The sequence below is a fragment of the Sarcophilus harrisii genome, chromosome 3 (genome assembly GCF_902635505.1).
Source record: "Sarcophilus harrisii chromosome 3, mSarHar1.11, whole genome shotgun sequence".
Classification (NCBI taxonomy): Eukaryota; Metazoa; Chordata; class Mammalia; order Dasyuromorphia; family Dasyuridae; genus Sarcophilus; species Sarcophilus harrisii.
In genome coordinates this window covers 474577236-474601512 of record NC_045428.1, presented here as the reverse complement: position 1 = coordinate 474601512, position 24277 = coordinate 474577236, and the positions used below count along the sequence as shown (strand labels likewise).

At 34.3% G+C, this 24277-nt stretch overlaps 1 protein-coding gene across 1 annotated transcript in view; it reads right to left on the bottom strand.

Annotated features, from left to right (window-relative positions):
* Positions 1–4253: 4253 nt before the first annotated feature.
* The window catches only part of CNTN5 (contactin 5), a 1555331-nt gene continuing 1535307 nt past the window's right edge, over positions 4254–24277 (bottom strand). Inside the window, exons 24-25 of the mRNA XM_031961045.1 lie at positions 11835–12003; positions 4254–7234 (exon numbers count right to left, since the gene is read on the bottom strand). Of these exons, the coding sequence (XP_031816905.1) occupies positions 7131–7234; positions 11835–12003 (273 nt within the window). The 3' untranslated portion in view covers positions 4254–7130. The remainder of the gene's footprint in view (positions 7235–11834; positions 12004–24277) is intronic.

Below are 24277 nucleotides of genomic sequence, written 5' to 3'. Positions count from 1 at the left end.
CTTACTTGAAAAGCTGTCAGAAAACCTAAAAGGAAAAAAAAGAAAAAAGGAAAAGAATTCTAGGCCTGTAATTCTAACTTCCCAATGATAAGCTCCACTTGCATTTCCTTCTGACTCCTCAAACTCTGTATATCTTAAAAACTCATGTCACCATATTGCACTGTCACACCCTACCCTTAGTAAATGGCACTACCCTTTTTTTAGGTACCTAGGTTTGTAATTTTGAAATCACCTTTGACTTTTCTATCTATCTTATGGTTTACATCTACTCAGGTACTGACAGTAATTTTATTTTCATAATATTTTTTACACTTGGCTCCTCTACTCTTTTCTTACTATAACCAACAATCTCTGCACTCCTAACCCCATTTCTTACATAAACTACTGTTAGTTATCTCTTGCTATACTCTCTCTCTCTCTAATCTATCCCCATTTCAATTCATCCTCTTTATTGTTTCTTGAATAATCTTTCTAATGCATACTTATGATGGTGTCTCTTTTCTATTCAAAAAGCTTAGGAGGCCTTCTATTGCTTACCAAATCAAGTTTAAATTTATGACTGTCATTCAAGATTTCCACTCTTCTCTAATACAATGTTGTGTTATGTTCTTTTCCTGGTGTTTCCTATTTCCAAGCCTTTGTTCATGTGTTGCTCATACTTGAAATAGGCTTCCTCCCATATCAATCTGTTGAATCTTCCCCACCTCTGGTTTTTGCTTTATTTAAAAAAACAAAAAACAAAAAACAACTTTATTCTTTTATTTTGAGTATCTTTTATTAATTTGTTCTTTTTACTCTCTCCCTACTGAGCAAATTTTTTAAAAATGCACACAACTAAAAATAAATTCCTCAATACATATCTACATAATCTAGTAAAAATAAATTCTCACATTAGTCATGTCCTCAAAATGTTTTTTTGTTTTTTTTTGTTTTTTACTTCTGTTGTCAGGAGGTATGTGACTGCCCCTTTCTTTCAAGGTCCATAAAGGTATAACCCTATTTATGAAGTCTTAGCAAATTTCCCGGTTTAAAGTGATTTCTTCCTTCTCAAATTTTTCACACACTTTCATATAATTCTCCTTTGTCCCTATCATATTCTATCTAGTGTCATGTGAATTTATATATGAATAATGACAAACACATAGGAATGTGTCTGTGTTTATCTATTTAAAAAGTTTTAGGTTTATTTTACAGTTTGGTTGATAGTACCAACAATATGTTTATTTCTTTTATTTTCTTTTGATTAAAGCTTTTTATTTTCAAAATATATGCATAGATAATTTTCAACATTCACCTTTGTAAAATATTGTGTTCCCAAATTTTTTTCCTTCCCTTAGCCTCATTCCCTTCCCTAGGTGGCAAGTAATCTAATATGTTAAGCATGTGCAATTCTTCTATACATATATATTCTATGCAACAATAAAAAAAGTGAAAATACTATGTTGTGATCCACTTTCAGTTCCTACTGTCTTTTCTCTGGGTACAGATGACTCTCTTTATCACAAGACCGTTGAAAATGGTCTGAATCATCTCATTGTTGACGAGGGCCATGTTCAACAGAATTAATCATCATATAATCTTGCTATTGCTGTGTATAATGACCTCACTTCACTTAGCATCAGTTCGTGTAAGTCTCTCCAGGTCTCTCTGAAGTCATCCTGATCATTTCTTACAGACAATAATATTACATAACATTCATATACTATCACTTATTCAGCCAGTCTCCAACTGATGAGCATCCACTTAGTTCCCAATTTCTTGCCACTATAAAAAGGGCTGCCACAAACATTTTTACACACATATGTCCTTCCCCCACTTGCTTTATGATCTTGTTGTGTAGTGGGCCGCAGATAGTGAGGGAACTCTGGGTAAGGTATAAGACCCTTCAGCCCAGAGGGAACCTGCTGACAAAGTCTGGTTTGGCTCCCCATCACCCTTAAGGGCTCTCACCCTTCCTGAGAAATTAAGGAGGGTGTGACCACCTGTGTTCTACTTGAAGCAAGAGGTACTCACAGTAAAGAAGCATTTACATATCTATAGCAGGGTGCTTATAGTTAACACATGGCAGTGTGCTGTGGTGATGTAATGCTACTATAGTTAGCATTTGTTCAGTGTGATGTGAAGATATAATGTTACTATAGTTAACACATGCTCAGTATGCTATAATGATGTAATCATACTAAGGTATTTAAGGGCTGAGAGGACTTATAAGAAAGGACTCCATCTTTGACCATCCTTGTGGGTCTCCTGCCTTCATCACTCCTCCACTAAGACCAAGGACTTGGGCTTCCTTTACAATCTTGTCTGCATTGATTTTGTTTGTACAAAACTTTTTAACTTAATATAATCAAAATTACCCATTTGTAACCCATAATATATTCTAGTTCTTCTTTGGACACAAATTCTTTCCTTCTCCACAGATCTGAGAGGTAAACTATCTATTATTCTTCTAATTTGCTTATAATATTACTCTTTATAATTATGAAGCCATTTCAACCTTATCTTGGTATAGGGTGTCAATGCCTAGTTTCTGCCATACTAATTTCCAATTTTCCCAACAATTTTTGTCAAATAGTGAGTTCTTTTTCCAGAAGTCGGGGTTTACTATAGTTATTGATTATTGTGTCTTGTGAATCTCACCTATTCCACTGATTGACTACTTTATTTCTTAGCCAGTACCAAATGATTTTGATGACCAATGCTTTATAATATAGCTTTAGGTTTGGTAAGATGTTTACTTCTTTACTTCAAAATCCACAATTTCATCAGTGTGGGAACATCTGCTAATGCAAATCATATACTCTTTGTATCTGTGTAAATAGTCTTTGTGAATTGTTAGGACCAAAAAAAGGTCAGCATCAGGCATTCAACTTTCTAGTGATAGGTTTCTTCACAAGACAATTGACTGGTTATTCTTTAATAACACATATATATTAGGCTTAAAGGCTCACTAGAGTATGTCTTCCTCTATTATAGACTTGGTGAATCCCAAATCATCTCTTCTCTGTGGTAAGACATTGAAATAGGACTTTTGTGGAATTCCTAGTGATCTAAAGAACATTAGTGACTCATCATGCTTGAAGCACCCCTTGGTGGACTATTTCTAATGAACACTATGGCCACACATGTGCATATATTTCAAGTTGGAAGAGATAGCAATTTAGATATGGTTTCGACTAGATCATGTCAAAAATTCCTTCCAATTGGAAGAATTTGTGATTTGGGATATTAAAAATCATTCAGTCCTATCTGCTCATTTTATAATTAAGGAAACTGAGTCTTACCAGAGGTAAAGGGACTTGCCAAGATTATATACATAATAAAATGCAGAGTCAAAATCTGAACTTAGATTCTCTGACTTCAGAGACAGTGCTTCTTCATTATGTTCTAATGAAGTCAATAAAACTTGAGTATGAATCCTAACTCAAATGCTACCTGTGTGCCCATAGACTTCATATCTCTCAGTCTCAGTTTCCTCAGCTGTAAATGGGGATAAAAATAGCAACTACCTCAAAGAGTTAATGTGAAAATCAAATGAGATAACACACATAAAGTTCTTTGAAAATCTTAAAGGGCTATATAAATATTAGTTATTGCTTACATCTATTTTTTATGAGATGAGAGAAAAACAGGGCTACAGGAAAGGGAAAAGAATAAGCATTTATAGAGCACATACTATGAGACAGGCATTAAGCTAAATGCCTTACAAATATTTTCTAATTTAATTCTTATAACAATTCTGGCAGATAAGTACTATACTACCTCCCACCCCACATTTTACAATTGAGGAAATTGAAACAGATTTTAAGTTACTTGTCCAGCATCACATCACAAAGCCAGTTTTGAATTCAGGCCTACATAATTATGGGCCCAGTGCTCTATTCTCTATGCTGACCAGCTATATCATTTTGATGTTGATTCTTCTTGCATATATATTTATTCTGTTGCTTGATTTGGTTTTTCTGATCTGATTCAAATATGGGAGTTGAAGCAACATCATAGAACTAAATACCCCAATGAGTTAAAAGTGATAATGATTTGAAGATTCTTATATAGGTCAGGGCCTCTCCAACACCAGCATTTTCTTTGTGAAAATGTCACCAAAAATGTATTTATCACCTAAGTATGCTAAGTATCACCTAAGTATAGGCTACAGCCTATAGGAAAAATATAATACTTTTAAGATAGCTGACAGGAGAGAAGATAAAAGTCAATAAAAAGAGAATTATTTATTAAAAAGATCTAATGTTACAAGAACAGTACACAGAACTATAATTTGACTGTGCCTTCCACATAGTATATACCATTATATATAGTATATATATTTATATACAGATTGTATACAATATATTTAACAGATTGAAATGGGGCTTTATAGTACCTTCATTTTGGTATGCAAACACTTGCTCTCACAGAGTTTCAGTTGATGATAAGTAGTTTCTCAATAGCTCATGTGACATTATACAAAAATACAGTCTTTTTTTAATGATTTAAGACTGCACTGTTACAATCTCATCCCAGGAAAAAGCTGAGTATTGAAGCTGGAAAATAATGTAGGGAGATAAGGACCATTGTCCTGTTGTCTACAAAGTAACAAATGTAATACATAAGTCCATAAACATTTAAAACATGTTTTATTCATAGGTTCTAAATGCAAAATACATATTCTGTTCATGTTGAATAAAAACATCTAATCACTGCTCCCTGCAAGAATAGGACATTATCAGAAACTTAATTCCATGTGTAAATACGATCTATCGCATATGCCCCCTATATTAGATTAATGGATATGAAATTCAACTTGAATTTTGTGAGTATGATGTTTTATTAGCATGTTCATTGGTAACACCTTGACTATGGGTGTTTTTGATTGGCCAAGACTGGCAAAGTGTTCTATGGGAAATAAAGAAAAAGAGTTCAATTCAGCTGACATTAAGGTAAAGGCTATTATTGCCCCATTTTTTAATCAGTATGTTCTTGTCATGTGCATGGTGTGTGTGTATGTGTTTTTTAAACATAATTTGCTCTGGCAAGCTACCTCAAATAGTGGAAAAGTGCCTCAGCCAGTCAAGAAATGACAATACTTTCATTTGTTTCATCAAGCAATAGCATTGAAACAGATTGTGATTACATGCATCTCTCTTTTTTTCTCTTTTCCACCTTAGAAGAGCATGAACCTTTCCAGGAGGAAGTCTCCAAGGAAGAGTTTTTATGCTCTGATGACAAAGATCCTCAAAATAAAGTCCACCATCTGTCTTTGATCCACAACAATCTGGTGATTAACATGTATATTTTTAAAAATTGCTTGATTGGGATTGGCTTGAAAACAGCCTGTAAAAATCAAACCAAACCAAACCAAAAATACAACAATGAGAACCTGACACAAAGAAGTTAGGCTGTTTTTTGTTTTGTTTTCTGGAAGAAAAATGTACAGGAGTTTTGAGAACACAAGTCCTTTTCCTGCTTTTCTCCCCTCCCCCTTTTCTGATTCCTTATTAATTTCATATCTGGTGCTGCTTAGTAAAGATCAAGCCCTTTTCTGCTTCCTTGTTGTTCATTTGAAGATATAAAATAAATGGATATGTTTATAGTAGGCAAAAATATCATCTTGGGGCCTTAATTCCCAATTAGCTATGAAACAGTAGCTGGTCCAGGCCTTCTCTGGCACGTTTATTGAGACTCACTTTCTTTTCTTACTACTTTTTGGAAGTAATCTTGAATCAAGAGAGTCTCCAAAGTGGGACCAATCCACCATACTCCATAACCAAAGAAAATATTTCCATTGAGTATTCTTCTATGGTTTGAATGAGATGACTGTTGAGGTCCCTTCTAAATCTCAAATTCTATGATATCCTACTGTTGCTATCCTCTTCATTACTCAAAGAATAAAAATATATAGTTGACTGATGCTGTTGAATTTCCTATTGATGACATTGGTCAGTGTTTGGAAAAAAAAAGTGGGTGAGCTCTAATAAGCAACCCAAGAAATCTTTCTACTTTGAATCATTGGCAGGCCTTGGCAAGTGCTATGTGGAGCACAGGTATGTCCAAAAATAGTCTACATAAAGTTGGTATATTCAAATTATTTTCTTCCATATAAAACATATATGCATCTATATTTTCATGATAAATTTTAGTTGTTTAGAGGAGGATTGTCATGAAAAAACATAAATAAACAAAAAAAGCAGGTAATTGGATGGTAAAAGAAAAGGTTACGCTGTATTTATGTAATTTTTTTGAAGTTAGAATCTATAGTACATATCAGTGTCCATACTTGTTAGCATGTGCATTTTCTGTGAAATTAAACTATATTTTTTGCTATTAAAAATAAACTTTGACTTCATTTTCAGTTAAATAATACAGTACTTGATGAAAGACAATAGCACTTAAAACAATCCCTTCTTAGTCTCCCTTTAGTTTACCTTGTGCTAATGTCAAGGCCCAACTCTGTTCTAATAACTTGCTCAGGGAATGCTTGCAGAACAGCAGATTGACAAATTTGACTATTTCAATATGCAATCATATACTTTTCCAGAAAATATTTCCTATACTTATCCTGTAATGGGCAACATAACTGAACTATTTTTCTTCTCTCCCACTGGTTTGTTGATTGCAAAAGTCAGCCTTAGGGAAAATGAGAAACACTAGATTCAGAGTCTTTATTACTCACCTTCACTTTTTTCCTGTTTTTTTTTTTTTTTTTTTTTTTTTTTTTTTTTTTGCTTTTTTTTTTTTTTTTTTTTGAAACAGATGTACTAGACACCACTGCTTTAACAAACAAATGGCACATACTTAGGGTCATTGGTTACAAAATCAAATTCAAACCTATTAAAAAAGTAAAGAATACATTTGACAGAAATTACCTTTGCTTACAAAAGTTCATTACATACAATCTGCATATTTTTATTGGGCCAAGAACTGTCCTCCCCTATTTGAGGACATTTACAAAAAACTGAAGAGAAAACCTGATGATTAAGTAACATTTCCCCCCCAACACTCCTCTAAGTGCACCATGGGTAGTTCTAGGATTTTTAAGTTTAGCTCAGGGTTCCAACTTCTCCATTTACATAAAACTCCATCTACAGATGTAATCAAGCTAAAGTAAAACAAAAACATTAAGTCTTCAATCTTCACCATGAGGTTGAAGGGACTATCAATGCCAAGAGGATTGTTATTGATGATGAAGAAGTTGAGAAGGTGTGGAGAGAAGATTGAGCACTTGTGATTTTTCCACCTGTAGGAACAAAAAGACATCAATATAATAGGTTATGGCTACTCTATGAAGAGTAAAGGATGTTTAATTCAATAAACAGAGTGAAACTCCAGCTCCAATAACTTTTGTGGTGGGAAACTCTCTGTTTGTCAGTCAGAGCACATACTATGTGCCAGGGCTGGGAATACAAAGAAAAGAAAAATAGTTCCTTCTCTCAAGGAGCTTATATTTTAATGCATTCAAAATCTATGTGAATAGAAAAAAGATAAAGACAAAACTATACCTGGGAAGGAATACTTGACAAAGAATGTGTCAGAGTGATCTCTTGATCACTTGATTTATTAAAAAAAAAAAAAAACCAAGCCAAAAATCTCAAATAACTGGGAAATATCAATTCAGTTGCAATAACAAGCATTTATTAACTATGTGTTAATGTGCGATATACTAGGAATAAAAAGATAAAAGAATAATTCCAGTCTGTTGTTAAAGAGTTTATAATCTACTCAAGGCTACAACATGTACACAGAGAAGCAAATATAGGATAGCATGAACAGAGAGAGAGTGCTCATGAGTCATTATTAGGTAGAAATCAGGAAAAACTTCGCATAGGGGCTGGTTTCTGAGCTCAGTCTTGAAGAAAGAAGCTAAGCATTCTAAGAGGTGAAAGCTAGGAGGGAAGGCATTCCAGGCTTGGGAGACAGCCTGTTCAAAAGAGCAAAGAGGGATTAGTATAATTTTAAGTTTTGGGGCTCTCATTTTTAAAAAATCCTAAATGTTTTATATGATTACACAAGTATTACCTATATCAGATTGCTTACTTTCTCAAAGAAGTGGGGAAAGTTTGGGGGGAGGGATAAAATTTGGAATTCACAACTTAAAAAAACAACAACAATGAAACAAATGTTAAAAATTGTTTCTATATATGTAGTGGGGGAAATATTATTTAAAAAATCCTAACTTTTTAAAAATGTAATTATGATATTTCAGTGTTCAGGAGTTAAAACAAAAAAGGGTTGTTAAAACAATCAGATAATTTAGTGAAGTAAGTTAAGCAATCAGTTTGGTAGGTGGACAATTATATAGATGCTTACAGAAATAGAATTTTCCAGAGCAATCACTTTAAATACTGGGTCTCTAGGTCAAATTTTGCAAAAGGGAATCTACTCCTTTGGAAAAGTAATTTTTTTTTTTAACAGGCTCTCAACTGCATGAGGCTATGCTATGAGTTGAACTGAGTAATTAATTAAAAAATATTTGAATTGTTAACTCAAAGATACATGACTTCTCTCTCCATTCCACTATGAGTCCCTAAATTCAGGTTTGTTTTTCAACCCACATATCTTCTGGGGCAGTCACTGGCCCTAGTTAAAACCAGCCTAAACCCTCAGATCTAATTTACAGACTCTTCTAACAACAGATAAGCTATCAAGTCAACTAAAGTTTATAGGATTTGGTTAAGGCTTTAATTGTACTCACATCATTTTGGTTTATTTTTAGATGTAATCCTTCTTTTTATTTAACTTGAACAAGAAACGGGAAATCTGGGAAGCATCTTTTATTTGGAATATCATTAATCAAAATAGCAATGTTATATTTGTTTCAATTGGTGCAAAGATAGTAATGTCATGAAGAGGTTGGCTAACAGTGTGTGAAAAGAAAATCAAAAAAGCAAAGTCTCATAGAAATATTTTTTTTTTCTTTTTTCACAGGCTTAACAAATGAGAAATGTGAAATAGTTACCCCCTATATTTGGCACTAGTGAGGCCCTTAGTAGATCATTTCATGTGATAGTTTAGAAAATATTTCTCATGATCTCTCTGAATTTTAAGAAGTTAGTATGCTTAAACAAAAACACATATATTATACATATATGTTTACACATAATCCTATATATACATAGATATACATGTACATGCATCATATGTATTCACTAATTTACATAGATATGTGTATATATATGCATAATATAAATATATGTATAGAGTAAATGTATGTATATATGCACTTATCTATCTATATATATGTATACAATACCCTTCCTTTCCCTATTTATGTGTATGTGAAAAGACAAAGGATAGAGAATAAACAGAATTAAATATCCAGTGTCTAGATTAAGTGTCTACTATCTGAAAGACTTTTAGAGGCAATGTTACATGGTAGATAAAAAAAAAAAACCTGGCCTGGGAATTAAAAAGATGCAGTTTCAAGTCACATTTCTGACATAGATAGCTTGTGTGATCCTAAGCAAATCAACTGACCTCTCAGGAGCCAAGTAATTCTTTCTGATTGTAAGTTGCAGAGAATGCATATATGTACCTTTGTAGGGGCTATTTGTCATTGTAGCTTCCCAGCAATGATGAGATAAATGTAGTCCAAACAAACAAACCCCAAACTATTCAAACTGTTCTATTAAGCATAAGGAAGGATACAAAGACAGAATGAAAAATCACTTTATGAATACCTAAGCAAATACAACATAAGTTGCTGAGCAAGGAAGCACTACAACCTAGAAGAATTAGGATAGGCTTTGCATGAAAGGGGGAACCTGAGATGAATCTTGAGGAAAGGTAAGAATGCTAAGTAGCAGAGGTGAGGTGAAAGCACATTTTAGGCATGCTGGACAGCCTATGCAAAGGTACTTAGGTGAGAAATGTAATGTCATGTGTCAGGAAGGGTATTTAGGCTGATTTGGTTGGAACTGAGAGTACCTGAAGTGGGAAAAAGTGAAATAAGCATGGAAAGGAAGACCAGTCAGACTGTGAAGGGCTGAAAAAGATGATCAGAACACTTGGTTTTTATTTTAGTGGCAATAGGGAGCCATTGATGCTTTCCAGGAAATCTGGATTCTAGTCTTGACTCTGCCACTAACTATCTTGTTAAATCACTTAACATCTGTTAAATGAGGTAATTATACTATCCCATCTCTATGGTCCCATCCATCTCTAAAATTTCATGCTTCTAGCTGATCTAAGATGTTATGGGAGTCAACATTTTTGAAGAAAAATTGGAAAGATTCCAGAACAGAAAAGTGCATATATAATTTCTTTCTTATAACAGAGAAAGATTTAATTATTCATCCTATAGAGTGATGCAATAGAATGCTCAGTTTGTTAAGAGAGTGTGACTCAAAGAGTGTTTGGGGCATGCTGATAGCCGAAGCTAAAATACTCAAATTAATTGGGGTGCACAAACTAATATTACAGTTGTTGGTGGTAATAATTGTGTGACAAAATTTTTGTTCTCCAAGAATGGAATTTGATATCTTTTAAAATATGAGAAAAATATAAACTATGGGACTTTTTTCAAATATTCCCTTAAAATTTCAGAACTGCAGAATCTAAAAGTAGAAAAGGTATTAAAAGTGCCAAGCCCATTTAATACAGGCAGTTTTCCTTGAAACATTCCTGTGAGAGATGCTTGAACACTTCTAGCATTGATGAACTCACTCTCCTATAAGGTATCCCCAAACAGCCTGGAACTAAATTAAAAGAATGCCTCAGACATATACTAGTTGGACGATACTGGGAAAGTCACTTATCACACTGTCTCTCTTTTTCATTTGTAAAATGAGGGGATTGGATCTGATGACCTCTAAAGACTTTTCAGCTTTAAAATTGACCTATGGTCTTGTTTTTTAATAGCTCTAAACATCTGGAAGTAGATTCTTAGGAAATTTGGCTTACCATTTTAAATTCCTTCACAATCTGAATTCCACCTACCTCTTTGACCTTAGTTGATATTATTCTCATTTACCAAACAACTCTCCCTTCCATGACCTAACCATGCTATTCACTGTACATGCTTAAGAATAGGAGATAGAAGGCACTTAATAAATGCTAGTTGACTGACACAACATTCCATTTCTAGCCGCCATGTTTTCTTTTGTTTTGTATTTTATCTCCATTTCTGAAATGCATAGCATTCTTATTCTGAATTCTTAGAATCCCTAGTTTTCTGAAAAGCATAAAGATTAGGTGCTGCCTTTTATCCCACCTTGCAGTTAATTTTCTGTCCCTTTGCAATTAAATTTGAATTAACTTTGCATATATTTTATACTCATGTGTCTGTATATATATTGTAATCCCCCTCCTTAATCCCTCTTCCCAATCCAACCTCTCTATCCTAGAATGTCAGCCACTTGAAGGTAAGAAGTATTTGGTTCTTATTTTTCTATCCTTAGTATCTATTAGAATGCTTTGAATTAAATTTATATGGAGCATAGTAAGTAATTAATAAATAGTTGTTGAATTAAACTAAAGGATATTAAGTCAACATTGTATTTTCAGTAATTTCTATACATTGATTCTAGTTAATTCCTTCTGAAGCTATACCAAATAGCTCTACTTATTCTTTTACAAGACAGCTCTTCAACTATTTGGAGGCAACTATATTTCCTTTAATCTATTTTCCAGGCTAAACATCACCAGTTTTATATTAATAGTATTATTGGCAGCTATATCCAGGAGCAAATACCCAGGCTAACCCTAACAAGGTTTGCATGGATCTAAATAAAAAATTGGACACATAAACAACTTACTTGAGAATGCATTATCTTAGAAAGATGAATAATAGATTGAGTTCTGGGAGTTAGCATACTTGAACTGACCATAACAGTGCTTACCTGAATAGGACGGTACTCTTATTTGGGAGCTAGCTGTTCCATCACCTCCTTCACTGAATGCTCGAACTTCAATAATATAAACTCCCACATCAGGAAGAAGGACCACTGCTTGAGTTTTCTCCGTTTCAATGACCTGACTATTGCTGTGGCCTTCTTGCCTATAAAAAACCTGTAAATAAAAACATAGGTTTCAATATCTAGAGGCACTGAGGCGGTTCAGTGGAAAGAGTATAGAATTTGGAATCAGGTAGTTCTGAATTCACATCCTGCCTCAAAAACTCACTCTCTGTATGACTGTGCAAATCCTTTAACCTTTCTCAGCCTCAGTTTCCTTATCTGTAAAATGAAGTGACTATATATTATGGTTCTAAATCTTTTCCAGATCTAAATCTATTAGGCATTAAGTACCTAAGGGCATTGCTAGATACTGGATATTCAAAAACAAAAATAAAACAATCAAGGCAAAAGATAGTCCCAGTCTCAGTAAAGTCACAGTCTAATGGAGAGAAATCATGTAAACAACTATGTATAAACAAGCTAGATATGAATTAAATTTGAGATAATAAAGAAAGGTAGATTTGAGCATTAAGGATAATCAGAAAAGGCTTCTAGCAGGTGTGATTTTAGCAGGGACTTGAAGGAAGCCAGGGGAGCCAGGAGATGGAGATGAGGAGGGATGGAATGCCAGACACAGGGGCAGCAAATGAAAATATGTGGACAAATGAACTTCTAGGACCAGCAAGGAGTGCAGCGTCACTGGATCATAGAATAATTAGTTGTGGTGTGTGAGTAGTGTGAGGGGGAGAAGGTACAAGAAGACTGAAAATGTAGGTGGGGATCTAGTTATGAAGGATTTTGATTACTAGGGACTTAAATGATGGGAGGGGGTGCAGAAAAGAAGAAATGTACATATATACATAAGCATAAAATGTATATAATGTAATTTTAGGTAGAAAGGGAAGAACAGTAAGAAATAGAGGAATCCAGAAGAACCTGGTATAGTCAGTCGCACTAGAGCTGTGTTGAAGAAAACAAGGACCCCCAAGAAGCTGCGGTGCACATTGAGGAAAGTTTGTTCAAAAACTGTCTGACAATTTGTGTGACAGCTTGGGGCTGGGTGAGTTATTCTGAGAAGTATGGTCTAACATGTTAGAATAACTAGCAAAATTTATAAGGCAAGATTTTGATTTTATTTTGCCGGTTTTTAAAGAGTTTATTTTTTAACAAAATGAAATCATTTTTCTTTGGAATCTCTCTTCTTCCCCTTTCCCCCCTTTTCCTCTCTTCAATCTCCTCACATACAATCCCCCACTTTGGCTATCAAGAAATACTGAAGAAAATCACATTTCTTACTTTCCCCCCCCTGGAGCTCAGATTGGAGCTAGATCAGTGGAGAACTTCACAGTTTTTCTGCTAGGAGTCAACGAAATTGTCTATCCCCTTCTAACTGTCACTATCTTCCTCCCTCCTCCCACTCTTAACACTTAGAAAAGTTTTAGTTGGTTTGAGTAGCCCTTCTTTCAGAAGCTATTTGCTGTTGATTATAGACAACAAATATTGAGAGCAGACAATTAGTCTATTCCCTCTCTCCAGACCATTCTTTTCTCACAAAAGCAATGTGACTTAAAGTTTTTATCTGAGCAATAGTAAGAGGTTACATCAAAAGCTTGAAGGGGAAAAAGGCTTCTTACTGCGGAAGTGTTCCTCCACAACAAACAGCAATTTTTATTATGGAAAGCTTTTCTTTCTATCCTATCCCAACTTAGAAAAAATATATATATATTTTAGAAACTGAAATGCATTAGGCCTGCCTGTTGCTAGGGAGAACAATGAGCTCAGTGGAGGTGGGTTAATCAAGTGAAGGGACTTGAGAAGGCACTGGGAGAAGGAGGTTGAAAGCAGCCACATAGAGCCTGTGTGAAAAGCAACTGAAGGAGGAAAATTGAGATAAATTTTTATCTAGCTCAATTCCCTATTATTTACCCAGCACTTGATTGCTGCTGCCTGAACCCTCGATCATAAATTTCTCTAATTCCTTCTAAAACTTTGCTGTAATTACTGGTCCTAATCCTGGTTTGATTTCAGATATCCCCTCTCATCTGTGGCCTTCTCAAATGGAATGAGAGCTGGAAGTACTAGGAGCTGGAAGGAACTAGGAGCTAAGAGTCCAGTCATTTCATTTGAAAGATGAGGAAACTAAGGCCCTGTAAGGTTATACAAGTAGTCAGCACCAGAGGCAGAATTTGACCTAGAGCCAGTGTTTTCCCCCTTCACCAATCTGCTTTTCTTCTGGTCTTCCTGGATCTTTAATGCAAAATTACTCACCTCCCCCAAATTATTATAAATTTAACATTAAGCATCAAAACAATTAATTATGTTTTATTTACATTTCAGTAAAGTAATTTTTAAGGGGAAGGTATTTTGTGTAGTAGACAAAGTGGAAATGTAGTGGCTGTGGGGGACAGGCCTTATCCAGATAATAATGCCTTGCACATAGCAAATACTTGATATATATTTACTGCAATTGATTTGATTATTTCCACAATGCCAGCAAGAGAGGAAGACTTTTCAGATATGCTGAAAATATCCATGAATTATTTTCATTTAATCATTTTTCTATTTTTGCATTATTTTGACTTTGCTCTAATATATTGGTGGTCTGATCAGAAACAATTGATTCAGGACATCCATAAGAAGTATTTTTCTATCAGTTAAAATAAATTTTGTGTGTGCATGTTTGTGTGTGTGTGTGATGCTGTTCAGAATCTTTTGATTATTTTCTTGAAGGAAGTATTAATAATATGTAGGCTTGAGGCTTCTGTATAATCTATAAGTCTTTAGTGTACAAATCTTACCCTTGAACTGTATTTTTAAAAAATGTAGATATCATGAATCTACTCACCTATAGATACAGGAAGATACTACAGAATTCAAATTATTTTTTTGGGGGACCCCATTCTTAAAAACTATAGCCCATGAGATCTCACAGATGTATTTACCTTTCTATAGACATCCAGAGAACTCAGTTAACTTACAGTAAAGTGATTTACTGGATTGACATAATAAAAATTACATTCTCTAACTGTCCCATAAACCTAGGGCACTCTTTTTAACACCTAGTGCATACACACCATCAGCAAGAAGAGTAAGCAATTATAGAGATGATGCATGAGGGTCCTACATGGGGGGAGGACATGGAAATAGCTTATATCTTTAATACTGCAGGACCTTTGATATTTTCTCATGATGTTCTCATATTGTTCCTTGCAAAATTTAGCTTTTCTCTTGCATGTAGTATCACTCTGACGTATTCCCTTGGCCTGCTCTTTGCCCTTTAAATTGTGGGCTCCTTGAGGGTGGGAAATATCATTTGCTTTTCTTTGTATCCTTAGTGCTTAGCATAATGCATGGTAGTAGGTATTTAATAGGTAATAGGTATTTAATAAATACTTATTAACTGACCTTTTACTGTGTGACGAATAATTCATAGATTGAGTGGGTAAATGGTTCCAATGTTTGTCCATAGTCTTCACTAGGTCCAGCTTTAGACTTAATTGAAATTTTGACCCACAGTAATATTATGCTTATTTGAACTGCTGGAACTCTTAATCTAGAATAAGTAGTTTTAGTCTAGAACCAGAACTAGCTTCTGAAGTTCTCCTCCCTTTGAGTCTTAGCTTTGAGCCTTACTACCTATTGATCAGCAAGGTCTAACCCTATAGTACTCCAGGAACCAAATTCTTTCTTTTCCAACTTTGTATATCAAGTAGGACCCTGTGCAGTAACCGTGTGGACTGTCTTCTATAACTAAAGAGAAAGAATGATCAGTAAATCATCTCTTTCTAAAAGATTCAGTGACGAGAACTCAAGCTCTTGGACCTGTAATTTACCAGTGAGGTAATTCTTAAAGTTTCTGTTGTCCTGGACATTTTCCTTCTCTGCTGGAATACTTACTTCTGAGATCATGAAGTAACCATAATTTTTTTTTCAAATTTTCTCCTATTATATCCACCCAAAATTGGAATTTAGTAACTAGTGTTACTTAATTCCTCTTTCAGTGTGCATGTGAGCATGTCTCCTATGACTATGTGATTCTCCTGTTAAGATTCCATTGTCATTTTTGTATAGCACCACTGTAATGTTTTAACCTAAATTTGGTAGATCTTCACTATCACTGATTTAGATTTTTTTAAAATTGGAAATGGTGACATATCTCTTCTATTTGTTCTATTTGTTATTTGCTTTCAGTTTGATCTTTAACATTCTGAGTTAAAGACAGCCAAGAGGAGATGGCTCAGCTAGATGACACAATGGAATCAAGAGGATCTGAGTTCAAATTTGATTTTATACAATTTCTACTTATTGTGTGGCCCTGGGCAAGTCACTTAACCCCAGTTGCCTCCTACTCCTCCTGCCCTCTCCACCCCCCCAAAAAGACAGCCAGGAGACATAGTAAAGAGAGTCCTGGACTTGGAGTCAGGAAGACATGAGTTCAGATGTATTTGTGTGACCCTGAGCAAATTATTTGACCTCTGTGTTTCTGTTTTCTCATCTGTAAAATAAGGAAATTGGCTTCTAAGGTGCCTTCCTATCCTACATTTATGATCCTATGTTGATAAGGGTTAATTAGGTTTCATGCCAGACTTTCAGCAAATTTGTTTTTCCCTTCATTGATTCTCAATGTTTTTATGAGGCGATACTGTTCATAATCTTTCTCTATCCTTCATAAGATTTTGCAAATGAGTTTATCTTAGAAAATGAGTGTATAATATTGTATTTTAAAAATAGGCTTGATCCTACTGCTGGAATAAATTATTCACTTCATAAAACTATATTAACTCTTTCAGCCTACAGGAGATGTCTACTGCAATCTGAGAATTGTTTACTGCATTGCCACCAAACCAGTATACATTTTTAAGAAAGTATTTTTGTCATACATTACATATAGAAAGGATTTACCACTGGGAAAGGAAATGAATGGCAAAATATCTTTCAGGTCAAGGAATCTGTATGGGAATTAGCATGGTATAGTGGAAAGGATCTTTTACTTGAAATCAGAAGATCTAGGTTTGGGTCTTATCATCTTGAACTCAGATAATTCAGTTGAACTCTCTGAGTTTTAATAATTTCCTTACCTATTAAATGAGAATAAGAATAGTTTGTATTAACCACCTCATAGGGTTGTTTTGATGATTAAATTATATTACAATGCTTATACAATTTTATTCTCACAAGGTTGTTGAGAGGATTAAGAGGCAATTTTTGTAAAATGCTTTGAAAATCTTAAAGAGCTTTATGGATGTGAGTTTTTACATACCAGTGATTTATAATAATAATGTATTACACAAATTAAAAGAAGTGCAAAATACAGGGAAAATCCATCTTTCACATAGATATCAAAGTGATTTTCCTAAAGTGTAAATCTAACCATATCATTCTTCTAGCCAATAAATTCCAATGGTTCCCTGTTGCTTCTAGGATCAAATATAAACTCTTCTGTTTACAGTAGCTTTTGAAACTTTTCCCAACCCAGTCCCAGTTTCCTATTCCAACCTTATTATATACATCACTCCACTTTGAATAATCTTTGATGTAGTCACATTGACCTTTTGACTGTTCCTTACTACTCTTCAAACATGACATTTCATAACCTATCTGTGTCTTTGCAAAGCTTGATCCCCAAGCCAATGAAGTACCTCTACCTAATCTATATCTTTATGAATTCCTTTGTTTTCTTTAAAACTCTGTTCACACAACTTGTTGTTTGCTTGTATTCAGCCCCTTGGATTTTATCCATGAGATTTTCTTGATAAAGATATTGGAGTGCATTGCCATTTTCTTCTGCTTTGCATTCCCATTTTACTGAAGTGAGACTGAGGCAAATAGAAGTAATGTGATTGAGACCATATTTGGACTCAGTTCTTCTTGACCAAGTGGCTCTCAAAGTATTGGAGGGGTCCTCAAACTGCTGCCCAGCCTGCAAGCCAGATGTGGCAGCTGAGGACGATTATCCCCCTCATCCAGGGCTATGAAGTTTCTTTATTTAAAGGCCTATAAAACAAAGTTTTTGTTTTTACTATAGTCCTGCCCTTCAACAGTCTGAGGGACAGTAAACTGGCCCCCTATTTTAAAAGTTTGAGGACCCCTGGTAGAGAATCCTGGGGATCTCTGAAACCCTTTTCGAAGGTCTATAAATTCAAAAATAGTTTTTATTTCCAATATGGTAAATGTCTATAAATATAATCCAGATAAGCAAAAATGCTTTGGAGAGATCCTGAATAAATTTTAATAAAATAAAGATACTGAAAACAAAAGTTTGAGAACCATTGTTCTTGACTATAAGCCTGGTACTCTACCCACTATACTATCTAACTGCCCTGAAGCAACTACATGAAACCTTTTTGAATCCCTCAAGATCCTAGTACCATTTCTAACAATATTTACCTCGTATTCTTTTTATATATACCTATATTATATTTATATATAGTATATATTTATGTAATATAGTCCTATGTTATATATATAATTCACATATTGTATATGTCATACAATATAAAATTCATATATTACATGATACAGAATTAATGTTTTATATAAGAATGTAATTCATATATTAAATAATACATAACAATATAGAATATAATATATAAGTATATTATATTATATATGTATATATATATATATATTCTGCATATATTCGTATATATGCTATTTCCTCCAAAAGGAGTTCCTTGAAGGCAGGTCCTGTTTGAGTTTTGTCTCTGTCCAGCACTTATAGAGTATCTGACATTTTATGACCTAACAATGTGGGCCTCCTTACAGTTCCTGAAACACAACACTTCTCATCTCAACTACTTTTGCACTGACTCTCCCTTACAACCAGAATGCTCTATCCCCTCACATCTATCTCTTATTGTCTCTTATTTCTTTCAAGGTATGGTTCAAATTCCATTGTCCACAGGAAACCTTTCTGGATTCCCTCAGCTCCCAATGTCTTTCTACCTCACACTACCTTCTATTCCCATCATATATATCTTATGTGTTTATTTACATGATATCATGTATTGAACACAAAACCTGGCAGGAATACTTAATAAATTCTTGTTAATTGAATTAGTAAGAACTTAAGAAATGTTAATTGCTTGAAGACAAACAAAATGTTGGCTTTGGTTCAAAGCCTGATATTGATTAGTTAATGTCTCTTGGGAAACCTTTCAGCCTCAGTTTCTTTATCTGTAAACTGAGGAAATGATACTTATAAAAGCTATCTTACTGAGTGGTTGTGAGACTCGCAGAAGATAATTAATGTCTGTAGAATGTTCTGAGAAGTTTAAAGTACTATAGAATTATTATTATTGATTATTTTTTTACATCTTGAAATGGGACAAAACTTCTAATGTGTCATGACTTAAATAGGCTTATCACATAAAATTTATATTATATTATATTATTATATTATATAATTTATAATATTATTTCAATGGGGAAGTTTGTTCTGAGTCACAACCACCTTACAAATAAACACATGGAACATATTCTGTTTTTAAACTGAGGACTATTTGTACCACCCCACCTTGTTGTACTAAGAATAGTCCTCCTATTAGCTCTTTATTCTTCCTTTTTGTCTCTTAAATTTGAGCTTGCTTTGGCTCTAGGGAAAGAATCATCTCTCCAAGATCACATTAGACATACAAGGACTTTATCCATGTAGATTCTTATTGGGAAGCAACAGAGTTAAATTCAGCTTCAGTAAGACTATATTAAACTATCCTAAACTATAGAAACATCTCCCCTCCCCACAAAAGCATACAAGAAGCATTAGCAGTTCTTTTTCCAGAAAGGGAGGAGCTGGTTAAAACTATGATCAGGGTCATAGGGTTTCTGATCTTCTGAACTGCAGCTGGGTAAGGAATTAGAATTTTGATGATCTACAATAAGAGGATGAGAAAGCACATTTGCAAGAATAAGACACTATGCAAATTTAAGCAGTGTTGGCATGGAAGTGACTGTTTCGGAGGATAGTGTAACTATGGTTCAATAAATTACAATTCTTCTGACAGAAAAATGCAGCCACCAAAGCATAACTAATGCTGCTCCATGAAAACTGCTGTGAAACCTCAGACTGAAGATAACTGTGGCTCAAACTGAAATTTTTGAAGACAAGACAAGGATTGTAAAAAAAAAAAAAAAATCCCTCAAACCCCACAACACATGAATACATGACATCATAAAGAGTAAGTGATGATATAAATCCTTTACAAATATATTCAAAGAGAAGCAGAATTAAGAGTTAATGAATTAGTAAGCTAATAAGTGAGGAAGAAGAACTTTGGAATTAATAGTACTCAAAAATGCCTTTGGACACAATGCTAATGTCTAACTTCTATCCTAAAGAGGATGAAGAATAAAATTATGGAAAAGATCATAGATTTAGAACTAGAAGAGAATTTAGAGGTTATGTGGCACAAAACATTCATTTTATCTATCTATTATCTATTTTTCTATATATCTAATTTTGAGATTGGATCTTTCTATCTTGCATAGAATGGAAATGCAATGCGTAGAATGGAAAAACACTCATAAGCTGACAGCATTACTGATCTGCTCTGAAATTTTTACCTATTTTGTTTTCAACTTGGGCCAGTTCTGAGCTCCTTAGTTAGCCTGGTGGTTCCAAACTCCTGGAGGCCCACTATATTGGGAATAAATTTAGTGTGGACACCTGATTGGTTTTAGCCCTTCTGCAGCTCAAAACTCCCATGCTTAAGTGATCACCAGCCTCTTTCTCCTCCATAATAGGAATTATAAGTGTTCACCACCATTTACCTCAACCCTCATTTAATAATGGATCAAACTGAGACTTGAATACATGAAGCAATTTGCCCATGATTGTGCAGGTGGTATGTGGGCAGAACTGGATTTGAATATGATCCTATGACTGCATATAAAATGCTTTTCACACTGAAGATCAAATCAAGACCTGTTGAAAATAGCTATTGATAGAAGGCAGGCAAGAAAAGCCTTTGAAATCTGAACACAGACAAATTGACAGGTTTACATGACAGTTATCTTCAGGCATGAGGGGAATTTTTCTGATGGATTGTCTGGCTTGTTTTCAATTACAATAAAAATGGAGAAAAAAAGAAATGTAGCATTGCTCTTTTTGAAAGTATAATCTAAAAATGATTGTTACAATATTGTCACTTCAACACATTCAATTGAGCAAACATTTAGCAATCACCTACCATGGGCAAGCACTATTCTAGGCACTGGGAATATCTACAATGATGGAAACGACAGTGTCTGACCTCAGCACTATTTTAGAGCGGCATTGAAAATACATAGAAAAATATAATACAAGGTTCATTGTAATAGGGGTAAGGATCATAAATTATAGGAAGACTGGGTAGTGCAGTGGCAAGAACACTGAACTTGGGAATACTGAATTTGGGTCATGGGACTTGAGTTCAAAACCAAGCTCTTTCACTTGGTATCTATGTGTTCTTGGCTAGTTAACATCTCTTGGACCTAGTTTCCTCATTTGAAAATGAAGGGCTTTGGACTATTCAACCGCTAAGATTGCAGATATAGATCTATGATCCTTTAATTCCAAGTAAGAGATAGAAGGAAAAACAAAACAAAACAAAACTAGAAGCGAAGTGTTCTTATTAAAAAACAAACAAAGAAATAAGGAGAGAGAGAATGCTTTTAACTAGTCATATTAAAGAGGGCTTCATGGAAGAGGTAGCACATAAGTTTTCAAAGCAAAATACTGTGGGGATGAGGAGTGATTGTGTTCCAGTTATGGAATGGGGGGGGGCAGGACAGAATTGGGGAATAGAGAGCAGTTCAGTTTGGCTGGAGCATGAATGTATAAAGGGATATGGTATGTAATATGACTGAAAAGGTAAGTTGGAACCAGACTATGTAAACTTTTTATATATCAGTAGAAAGAGATTGTATTTTATCCTAAAGGTAACAAATAGGGAGATATTTAAAACAACACAGAATAATGAGAAAACTGATGTGTGTGTGTGTGTGAGAGAGACAGACAGACAGATGGGTAGATGGACAGAGAGATATGGAGAGACAAAGACACTCAGAGAGATAGAGAAACAGAAAGAAGAAAAAAATAGGAATACATGCACACAATACAAAAAGAGCTAGAGAGAAGCTGACAGAGACAGAAAGAGACAGAGAGGTCAATAATACGGAAATGTGAACATCGAGTTTATTTTTTCTACTACCATTTCCTTGAAAGAATGGGAGATATGGGACTCTGGGAGGCATTTTCCAAAGGTACAGGAAAAAGACTAGGATGAATATTGACAGGAGAGTGGCTGAGCACTGTTCTCCTGGGAGGTATTCTTAGGGACTAGTCCAAGATTCTGATTACCAGATTCCTTTTCTAACAAAGAAAATGTATTCCAGAAGAGGGTTACAGGTAGTGCATTGTTATAGCAAGAAGCATAGTTCTTATAGAAGTCAGAAGGTATGTTCCTTCACTTAGGCATAAGTCTGTGCAAAGATGAGAAGTTGGGGAGTGGGTGGTGGTAGTGGTGGTTGGTAGAGTGGTAAAGAATTTTTTTTCTTTCTATACCCAGTGACTTTATTTCTGCTGAGAACCAGGTTCATCATTCAAATAATACATCTTTCTAAAAAAAGTATATACCACTGCTAGAAAGTTAACTCCTATAGGAACTCCAGAAATGATATGGCTATATTTATATGTCTATTTATATCAGTGTTGGTAAAGAATATGAATCTGCATTTCCTTGTCAAAATTGGATAGAATGAGGACGTTCTCATGATCCTAAGTTTGGGGAATATATTCAAGAACAGGGTCCTCACCACTGTAAGCATTTATTTAGATGAAATATATAAGATCAGGTTTTATTTATTTATTTTTTTAATGCTTTTATTCTGTCGTCATGATCATTTATAAGCATGGCATTAATAAAATATGTAGTTGGTTCTAATTTGGGAGATGCAAAAAAGAGCAATAAGAGATAGGGCTTAATATTAATTGACCTGAACAGTTTATAAATATGCACAGCAAATTGCCAAATGTGATTCAGTTTCTAAAAATGAAAGCTATTACATTTTGGGAAATTGCAATCTGAGACCATGTTCTACACACTATTTACATTCCTTATTGTTGCTACTTGTTGTCAGGGGCTGGGTGTGTATAGGAGCTCTTACTAATAAAAGTGGAATTTTTGATAAAGATTGCAGGTGTCTAGGATATACCAAAAAGCACATGAATTTAAATGAGGGAAAAGAAACACTGCCTTTTAGGAAATGTCCCTTTTAAGGAAATTAGATAGAACTTGCTTATCTTAATGAGATGTAGACTTCTCTGGCATGATTTTCTCTGGCTTCTTTTAGGAAGCAGATCTAATCCCTTTTTCTCTTAAAAGTTCTTTAGAAGAATGTCTGTTTTTGCTTAATTTATTTTTACTCTGGTCAGGTATACTTATTGTGTATCTAATTTATATTTTAATATATTTAACATCTACTGGTCATCCTGCCATCTAGGGGAGGGGGTGGGGGGGGGTAAGAGGTGAAAAATTGGAACAAGAGGTTTGGCAATTGTTAATGCTGTAAAGTTACCCATGTATATATCCTGTAAATAAAAGGCTATTAAATAAAAAAAAAATTATTTTTACTCCATTGATTATGTGTGCCTATACGGGGCCACTTTGTCCATTCTTAATCCAGATAAGAATGCAGATTTTGGAATAAAAGTCTGTACTTCTTATTTTAAGGTAAAATAGACTGGCTTGCATTTGAATCTCTTAGTTTATGTTGTGAAATTAAAGCTTCTATTTCCTTTCATTTTTTTCTTTTTCTTTTTTTTTTCTCTTTCTTTTTTTTATTAATTCAAGATTTGTTTATTGACTTTATACATCTTCCCAATCTTGGGCTAAAAAGGAAACAAAAGTTTACTTCGTTGTAGAACAACTCCATTTTTGGAATTTTTTCATTCTTCTCAGTCTCATCTAGAAATGAGAAGTTTTCATTACCTTACTTAAAGAGCTATCTGGTTCCTCTACTTATTATGTAAGATCCCCAGATTTCAGACCTAAACTTTTGACTTTGTGTATTCAGGTCATAAGTTCTTGAAACTTTATGCTGCTTCATAACTCATACTCTTCGGTGAGGGAGGGATCTGATTGTCCTCACTCTTTCAATTTACATATGATGTAATGACAACATTTTGACCAAATTGTTCCCTTTAATTTTATAACATGTTTGTTTGAAGGGGATGTTTATCTATGAATTGTTTTGTGGGGATGAAGAAACCCATGGAGGAAGAAAGGATTGAATGTTGAAGGAGATGTGTTCTGAGGATATCTTATCTTCTTACCTTGAAGTGTAGATTCAGATTGGTGCATTCAGATGATTAGAAATTTGAAACTGAAAGCCAGAAAGTCCAACCC